At 36.4% G+C, this 10,105-nt stretch overlaps 1 protein-coding gene across 1 annotated transcript; it reads left to right on the top strand.

Annotated features, from left to right (window-relative positions):
• Nucleotides 1-6,607: 6,607 nt before the first annotated feature.
• On the top strand, nucleotides 6,608-9,794 carry LOC126299146 (uncharacterized). Its single transcript, XM_049990913.1, has 3 exons — nucleotides 6,608-6,732; nucleotides 7,273-7,363; nucleotides 8,377-9,794. The coding sequence occupies exons 1-3, from the start codon at nucleotides 6,699-6,701 to the stop codon at nucleotides 8,924-8,926; spliced, it is 675 nt and encodes a 224-aa protein (XP_049846870.1). The 5' UTR covers nucleotides 6,608-6,698; the 3' UTR covers nucleotides 8,927-9,794.
• The last annotated feature ends 311 nt before the right edge of the window (nucleotides 9,795-10,105 follow it).

Here is a 10,105-nt window from a genome sequence, read left to right as displayed (position 1 = left end):
TTCCCATTTGTGATCACAAATGTAATATTGCACTCATCAACTGCTCCATATTAACTGGTTCGAAATTCTTTTCTTCGCTAACATTTCCCGTGAAACGAACTTCCTTCGTCATAGCCGTAAAGCTATCTGTGCTCGATAGTGTTCCAGAATCTATTGTAGTTAATCTCGTATTCTGAAAATTTTTCAGTTGTGAAAAATTGTGAACTGGTTCCGGACTATTTTCCCGGCTTATTAAAGTGTTTTCTACTTCATTATTCACCATACTGTTCTCCTGTGTTGCCGAGTTGGCCATGTTAACAATTTCGTTATTCTGACTATCCATCATTATTGCCTTTTTCATCGATCGCGTAATCATATACAAAACATACAAAACTCGTCACTGTGCGAAAATTACACACAATATAATACTTTATCACCAGCAATACCATTCAAACGAAATGCTTCCCTACAAACACGACTAACGAAAAATTAAAACCTTCACAATTGCACAAAATTGTCAAACCCGTATACGACACACCAAACATTAAATTCTACGAAAATACCAACAGAAGAATGACAAGAAGTCTCGTAACCGGTTGGCCCAGACTAGTATTGGCACGCAATCTGACTGCATAACATAAAAATATAGAATGACAAGGAATTTCCATTAACACAACTGATTAATTAAGTGTTCATTTATTAGACTTGTATCTCTGTTTTATATGTGCAATTATAGTATTTCCGGTTTTTCAGTTAGTTCATTGTAAATGGTGTTTAACATATTTGTCGTATTGAGAAAGAACCGAGCCAGATACATGTATGTTGAGTCACAGTACCACACACAGAACAGTTACACTTGCGCTTTTTTGTTGTTTCGTAGCTTTTATAGTTGCAGGGGAATTAATTAATCAACTGTGTTACTGGAAATTCCTTGTCATTCTTTATTTTTATTTTATGCAGTCAGATTGCGTGCTAATACTAGTCAGGACCAACCGGTTACGAGACTTCGTAACCGGTTACACAGCTACTAAAATTATTACATCTATTCATTAATATTTTTAATTATGCCCCATGCAACATTCAATAGTAATATTTTTATATTCCTAGTCAAAGTCTAGAATCATTTAAATTCGAATAAAAGAATTAAGAAGTCCATAGCCATTTCCTCATGAGGTGTAAATGGAGCATAGCCCTCTCATTAACCTAATGATTCCAGATATATGCAAATTATCAATTACTTCATTATTAAGACATTATTGAATGTTTGAGTACAGGTGACTTTCATAGTGTATCGTTAATTAAGCATCAGTAGGTTTTCTATATCGTGCTGCGTTAACTAGCCATTTGTTAATATCCATCCGACTCTCAACAGGCAAGTAACTTCATTCTGGGTAACTTCGGATACGAAGAATCACTGAGAAAAAGCCTGTTCAATGTGTTTACACGTATGATACTGGAGAGAAGTAGCAAAGTCGTCGAAAACTACTTTTTCTGTTACATTCTACTTCCTTTCTATCTTGTTTCTTCATCTTGTTCACACAGTTAGAAGTTAAAGGATTCTAATGAGGGATGGCACAAGACTCATCAGTGTTTGCAGCACTTACTATCTCAGTGATAACAGTATTTGTCTATAGTAATTATGAAAAAGTCTTCCACTTTTATCTTGGCTTTCTTTTTTTCATGGTGCGCTTTATATTGTTTTTTGGTGGCGGGTTTCTTTTATGATAAGAAGATTGATGATGGTGTGTTTTCTAATAATGGATTGCTAAAAACAAGCCACAAGGGCTTGTAAATTACGTTTATTTGCATCCATGAAACAGCCGGAATCTAAATAACCGCAAATTACACTTCACTAGCCCACATTTCAACTCTCCAAAACAAAAAATCAAATCATACGCCCTTCTTTAAGAAGGAATAAGGAAATGAGAAGTGAAACTGTTATCAGCAATGAAGTACATTCAAGCAATCTATAGTTTGACAGAGAAACAATATTTTAATAACAGCCCATGGCACAGTTCTGAACCTAAAACTCCTCAGAATTCCGTTTTATGTAAATTACTGTTGTGAAACCTGTCAATTTAATAAGTACACCTACTTGCTCGCCTAAAAGTGGTGGTTTTAGTACTGCAACGGCCACATAGATTTTGAATATGATAGAGAGCGCACAAAGCACGTTAGAGTGGATCGGAAGAAGATTTTAAAATATTTGACATCAGGCGAAAGCTCACATCTAAAGCAGTTACCACAAGGGTCGTGGTATTTCACGTTGTGAGCTACGAAGAGGCAATATCCAACGTCACGAGGTACATAGCTGTTAACTTCTTGTCCGAGTAGATTAACGTGATTTGGGGCTCTCAGCGCTCTCCATTGGCCCTTGTCCGCCTTATTTGTCTTGCAGACCATGCAGTTTGTTCACGAGAATGGACGCCTGTAGAATACCTACTTTAGCTCTATGAAAACGCACATTTCCTATCTTGACTAGTCGTCTTGTATCTTGTATTATCTGTAGTATACATAATCGAAATTTCAGTGTCTACAATTGTGTAATAAGACAAAGGTGAAAGATTCATGTCCACTTACTAAGGTCTTCAGCTTAAAAAGTTCACAAAACCGAACGAATTCACTCCTCATAGAGCGTGACCTTATGTTTACGTAACATCAGATATTACATAAATGATTTCAATTCATTCCGTAGGAAACTCCACAATCCTGTAGAAAATGCGAAGATGGAAAAAGTGTGTGCAGTAGGACGCGAATCCACTACCTATCCACCTTTAGTTATATAACAATGGCACCACAAAGAAGTATGCTTTACTGAAACTCAGCCTCCAATGACGCTATATTTTATGTAATGGGTTTCTAAAGGCTTTAAACAGAGAAACATTACTGACATTGAGTTATAACAAATCTTAACAAGAACGAGAGATTTATCCACTCGATCTTCCAAACTTACAAGATAGCAGGATTAGGGCTCCATCTGCGTGAAATTTGGTCCATTATTCAGACAGTAGGTAACTACTGCCTTCCGTATCCAGACCTTCGAAACTGTTGTGTACACTTGTTGTTTGTTAGTCGCTCCATCCCACTGCAGCCGCCTAATGCACGAGCGTGATGTGCTATACAGCAGAGCGACAGCCAGAAACCGCCTATATGTGATATGTTGAAGTCGAGAGAGGATGTAAAAAAATCTGCTCTACATGTTTTGAAATTTTGTTCGAGTGCTGTATTAATGTACGCAAAATGTAATTACTAATGTGGGTATGTGGCACCTCAACCTTAAGTTCAATATAATTTTAACAATATTCTCGTATTGATACTCTTGTGGTACTTGCCTCGAAATCAAAATTAATAACCCAAAAGATGTGAAGAATTATTAGGAAATGAAATTGGTGGTTTTCTATTTATCGTTTCATAATGCCATTAACGTTGAATAATAGCGCAACTCCTACAGATTTTTTTCTCTTCAGCAGTGCCAGCTTGAGAATCAAAACAAAACAAAAAAAAGGGTGAAAGTGATGTTAATAATCAGATAGCGCTACGCTACTTATTTAATGAGAGACTCAATCGTTTCATTCATATGCACTACATTTGTGATTCACAACATAAATATGTTCAAGACAAAGAGAAGTCTGGTGTCAGCCACGGTTTAGGAACTACTTACTTTGATGCAGTGAACAGAGCATCTTACAAATGAGGGAAAGTTATTTCGCCAATGTGTTACTTCACTGTAAGTCAATCGATTAGCACGAAAGTTTGAATACTGCACTTTCAGAAAGTCATAATAGCGTACTGAATTTCTTATTGCCAAAACTTACATGAAAGATCAATTCCTGGGGTTGATATATCGCAAATTAGCTTCCTTTTCCTTAAAATATGAGGTCACGTTGGTGATGTCCTCTTGTAAGATACGGCGTAACGTCAGTAGGGTTTAGTGTGTTCTTACATTTGTCCGGAACAGTAATTTATGTTCCCCAAGTGCGGCGTCTAGATCGGTAATATTTACACATTCCACTATTTGCCATTTTCAGAATTGCGAGTATTTCATCCTTCCTGCTATCTTAACATATCCAACTGTGTGATATAAATTGGACATCAGTTGGAATAGTTTACTCGCGGCATTTTGTTCCTCTTCCCTTTGCGTGGTATTGTCTTTAAGTACATTTCCACTGTAAAGCCATTCTATACATTCCTTCAGACTTTCAGTCTTCCCTTTTCTTTCTTAGTATTAGCTTGACATTTGAGGGCTTCAAATGCTTACTGATGCTCTTCTTTTGTTCAAAAGTCTACGTCCGTTTCCAACAGGAAGCAATCTTTTTTCTTGGTAATTTATGGTTCTGCAATTTTGCATCTGTCCTCTAATTATTCATAGTTTGTCATTTTTTATAATCACTGTTCGCCTCATATGTTATACATCTTCATTTCCTACTCCTTAGTTCATTTATTGCGTTTTAATATTTTCTCCTTTCCTTAACTAGGTTTAGTAAGTTACGTTTGAATCAGTACCGATGGACCAAGATCAATTCTGCATAAAAAAACAACAAAACCACTAGTAGTGTTTAGAATCACGTTTTGGTTGCAGAAAACTGCGATACCGGTAGTAGCTATATTCTTAAATCGGAATATGCGGGCTTGGAAGACGATATCCAAACTTTCAATTACACCGCCTGCCTCGATGTTAGTTACCCGGAACAGGGTAATGGATTTTTAAATGTGACGTACATCGTGATCCATGGAGCAACAGAAGCTGGAAGGAAAACTTGATGAGTCAGAAAAACTGTGACCACTGCCCACCGTGGTCCTGAACGGCGCAGGTGTGTGTTGTAACAACGTGGCATAGAGAAGGGAATACATATAATCATGCAGTTATGGGCGGCTATAGAGGCAGCTTTTCTCAATATTTCTGCATGGGACTCCACACGATTTTTGGAACCTATGCCATGACTGGTTCGAGAAATACGCTGAACAAAATGAGGTACCTGTGTTTATAAAGATATTATGAGCCGGGTGTACTACCGCTGGTTTCTAAAAGTGTTATACACAAGTGCAAGTGATATATTTTTTCTGTGTGCTGCTTAATTGAACCCTTTATTTAATAGAGAATATACCACAATCCACCTTCAGCTGAAACGTACATGTGAAAATACGCTGTATCTGCCTATATATGTTCAACCAACTTCACAAAACGCGTCGTGAATAGTAATTAAGGTGAAACAAACCTAGTTGTTTTAAATATTTTGCTTGGAAAGGCATGGTTACGTAAGAGGTTTAAAGGAAAAACACTCATTATGAGACTTTTCAAAGAAGAAAAGCTAAATGCAGTATGCTTTAAATCATTATTCCATAAGATGGTTATTTTCCTAAATTGCGAGTTTCGAAAATTCCACCATACGCGTCTGTTCACATTAATGCTCGTGTGGGAAAAATGGGCAGTCTGGTGTTATCGCCAGATGGTCATTAAACATCAAAATTCTATTACGAGTGATCTGTCAGTTGCAAAGGAACTTACAACTACGGCTCATATTAAGGTGATTATATTGTTTGTGTGGTGCTGTACTCCATACTCGTAAGCACAAAACTTTTCACGTTGTTGGGGTACACGAAATTCGTAATTTTTTTTGGTTACTGATCAACCGTTTTACTGTGTGATAAAAAATATAAGACAGACCTTCTGTATGCTATTGCTACTAGTCACACAGTGGATAAAATCTGTATAACCCTTTTCGTTTCGTGGCTACAAGCTTCCACGCTCGACGTTTATTACTGTCGATTTTTCCATGTTATGAGGAGCCCAATTTTCACCTTACTATAAGAAACGAGCATGATAAGTACATAAACTTGTATATACTGTTCGTTGACTAATACATTATGCCATTTTTCAACATTTACACGTGTTTCACCTTCGTTGGTCATCCTATAGTAAGATAATCTGCAGAACATTTTCCCCTCATCGTTCGAGTCAGCTCCCCTTCTCTAACCTGTTGAATCTTTGGATGAATTTCTGCTGTCGACCGACCATCCAAAACAACGGATATGAAGGATTTAAAACAATATAACTATCTTGAATACAGTTCAACGTGTCTAATTCTCACGTACAGTTCATACTTTTATACAACACAGAGAAACATACACCATGAACGTGTAAAAAATATTTTATTCGTATAAAAACTATAACTGATTTGTGTACGTCTACCTGCGATGCACGACATGAGGAAACCTTTGTATTTCACTGGCTACTAAAACCACATCAGTCTTTAAACGAAACCATAGGTAATTATGTCGACAATAACGAATTAAGCAGGTTTTATCTGAAACAGGGCTCATGTACCACAACGTGGTTAAAGATTTCCATGGATGTGTCTTAATTTTATTCCTCATTTCAAAGCACAAGATATTTCCTTTTAAAAGGGATTGTTTGCTTATTATATTCAATTCACATGTTGCAGAAAATTTTGTGGCCAATATAAAAGAAACCGCATTAAGAACTCAGTTGGTTGATTCCAAGATTATCCGAGAGATGGAGCTGGCGTCTTCGTTGGAAGGGCCACCTCTACTTCCAGCCTTAGGCTCGCTCGCCAGCAGCTTAACCCCTCATTTGTCTACAACATCACGAAGCCAGCTGGGACTCGCGTCATTCTCGAGTTGTCTGTTGAGTGGAGAGGACGTGATCTATTCGTCAGTGCCGGCCTATTTTTTTATTGATTTGCAATCTGACTACAGGCATGGATCTTTTCTCTTCCTTGCTAAGTGTTTTTGGTAAGTACCATCACTAAATGAATAATTTCTTTCTACTACTTCAATTTTAATTTGAGCTTCCGAATTATTGGTTGCTGTACACGGTCTATGAAGTGTCTTGAATCGGTTTCTCAACATACTGCTGCTTATATCAGCTTCTCAAACCAATTTTGGTATGTAATGAATGTATTCAGTCGCACTGAAGGTGATTTACTATCGAAATAATTTGGGACTTGGGTGACAGGATCAGAGATAGCAGGCTCAGAATAGATCTCCTAAAAATATGACACTGGGACACCTTTTAAGAAAATTATACATGAGATGAACTCGTTGATAACTTAAACAAATAATTTTTGCTGTTTTAATATAGCTGAATGGTAATAATTAAATGTGGTCTGCTAACATAAAGGATAGGACAGTTTATGGTCCCCTATTATGACCATGTTTTTACTTAGTCTGTATTGATTGCTACATTAATAATGTGACAAGTTGTTAGGAAAGTAAAAAACGTTACCCGATTTTAATTTGGTGTGGATACTTACAGACTTCCTTCTGTTTCAGTGTTTACAGCTGTACTTAAGGAACCTACCACAAATTCTGAGAATTTCACACCTGTAGTTCGTGGATATGGGCTGCCTGATCGAAAATTTGAGTAAGTACTACGTAGCATATTCTTACTCTTTATGGTTGTTCTACCAGCTTCATATGAATATTACCCAGTTTTGGACAGGGATGAATGGACATTTTGATTAAGTGAATTCATTCCTTAAGGGTGCACTATAGATACTAAGCAATGGCCTCTCAAAGGGAGGAGATTTCACCAAATATTTACGAGGTATAACTACAAATAAAGGTTGCAGTAATTTTATTTTACTTATGAATTGGCATTTGGACCATAAGTAATAGCAGTTAGCAAGTTACAGCGTCCTTTTACATATTAATCTCTGTTTAAGGTTACAATGTTTTACAATTTAATAACAACAGAAAATTAGTTGTGCTTACTAACGCACATGAAGTCATCACTATTATTTACCCGTGCTGTGACCTAGGACAATTATGCCACACGATTTTCACTTCTGTTTATTACTAAGTCATCTGCCTAATGTTAAAACGAACTGCACATCAAATTATAGTTAATTGTTATAGGGAAACTATTTCTTAAAAGAAACAAAACTGATTGCTGTATACATACTACATATAACAAAAACGCTCTAAAGCTACACACAGGCACATGCTTCACTTCCTGCCATCTTAATTGACCAGACGATATGCACGGTCCAGTTTGTGGGATACTCATTACAGGAGTTTCTCATAGTTTGGTGCATTAATGGTAATAAAATAATATATATATAGTTGTAGCTACCTATATGAAACTACTCTTATGTTTCATTTGTTCAACATTGCATTGCACTATCAAAGTTTTCTACTAGTTTAATGTTATTTTACAGTTCATTGCATTTTGTATAGAATGTGCCAATACCAATTGATAAGGAAATTCCTTTCCTACTTTAAAATTTTCTTGGCTGATTTTAGAATCATCATTATTAGAACGCTGTTATTTGTTTAATTTATATTAGAAGTTATAATGACGTTCGTCTGTGATGACATTTAAGTTAGCTAATTTCTCTAAAACTTTACTAATAATTCTACTTTTCTGGGTTTCAGGAATGCTGCCAGCTTCAGCCAAGAATCGAAAACATCACTGACAGTAGATAATTCAGTAGTATCTGCTGACATGGGCCAGTTCACTGAACAGTATGCTGAACTTGATATGTCCAAGAAGACTACTGTTATTCAGACTACAAACACACAGAAATCTGAAGAGGAAACTGTGGAGCATATCCAACTGTATACCACAGACACATTTGTTGCTGGAATGGGACACCCCAAACAAGGTTCTGATGAGTACAATGTGACAATAGAACAAGCAGCACAGGGCACACTTACCCCTCAATCAGAGGGCAATACAACAGTAGGGAATGACACATCAGTATTACAGATAGAAAACATTCCCTTGTATGCAACTACCACACATCTCGATTTCACCACAATGATGGTAATATTATTCGGTGCTGCTCTAATCGCAGCATTCATCTGGAGAATGTGGAGCAACTATTTTAGAGTCCCCTCTATTGAGTATACTATTAGATATAAAATGCAGTACAGTAATGGAGAATTCCTTACTGTCGAATATCATGATACAGTTACCGTTTAGAACGTTAAAATTCCCCCTCCATACACTTATCCATCACACACCCACGAACAAACATCTCCTCTCCTATGGTCCACCACACTTTGTTTTTTATCCCTTTTACCCTTCTGCCCCTATGCTTACTGTCTAAGTGATCCATTACTGCATATGTAAAGACGCACACATCCCTACACTCCCATTCTCCTCCCCCCCCCCACCCCCCAACCCACACAAGAATGTATGAAATTCGAAAATCATCTTCAGTAAACAACACTGTCATAGTGGATACAGTTATGTTAAGTTTCTTTGACCCTTTTATCACAGAGAATAACAGTCCTTCTGAAATCAGTATTCTACTGGCAAATTTAGTGGTATGTGAAGTGAATTACCATGTGAAGAGTGTAATATCCTGGTGGTATAACAAGAGCTTCCTAGTATTCTGTCTTGTCAATTTTACCACCTTCACTGTTGTAAATTACCCTTGTCCAGCTTATGAAAATGCAGAATATGGGTAAACTAAGAAACTTTGGTGACTATGAGATTGTCACAGAACGTGTTTCACAAAGGCAATGACTGTTTGACAAAAGAGGTTGAATTTACTGTTTTGTCAATGTTATCACTTTTATTTTTATGTTGAATGTAAGCAACTTTTGTGTAGTTACAGTTGTAAAATTTATTTTATTCTATATATGAGTATTATAATATAATATACTTTTCTGTAATAAGCTTAGTGTGATATAATGCTTACAGTTTGTTTATTAAAATAAAAGATTGTTTTACAAGAGCATTAAGACAGGTTACCTCTTTTGCTTTGATATTTCATGTGTACAACATTTGTGTATTTACAGTTATGATTTTGTAGAGGATCTGGAAATAAATAACTTTTGAAAAATTTCTGTTGACTTAAGTTCCATTGTCTGCCCTCCTCATGCTATTGTGATCTGACTGCAATTCTTATTAAATGTATTAAGATTCCTTACGACTTTTAAAAGAACAGACATTATGGATGTAGTGGAATTCCATATGAATATCCTTAAATAATATGCTATATTATTTTTCTCTAATTTTGTGTGGAATGGACGTTACACAAAACTCCAAATTGGCTTCAAAAACGGTGTTACCTTTCAGCAAACAGTGGGTGTTACATTTCAGCAAACAGTGAGAGGAAATGGAATGTTAAGTCATTGATGGAAGGAGTAAGAG

Source organism: Schistocerca gregaria, chromosome X (assembly GCF_023897955.1).
Source record: "Schistocerca gregaria isolate iqSchGreg1 chromosome X, iqSchGreg1.2, whole genome shotgun sequence".
In the NCBI taxonomy this organism is placed as follows: Eukaryota; Metazoa; Arthropoda; class Insecta; order Orthoptera; family Acrididae; genus Schistocerca; species Schistocerca gregaria.
This window is presented reverse-complemented; position numbering and strand designations above follow the sequence as displayed.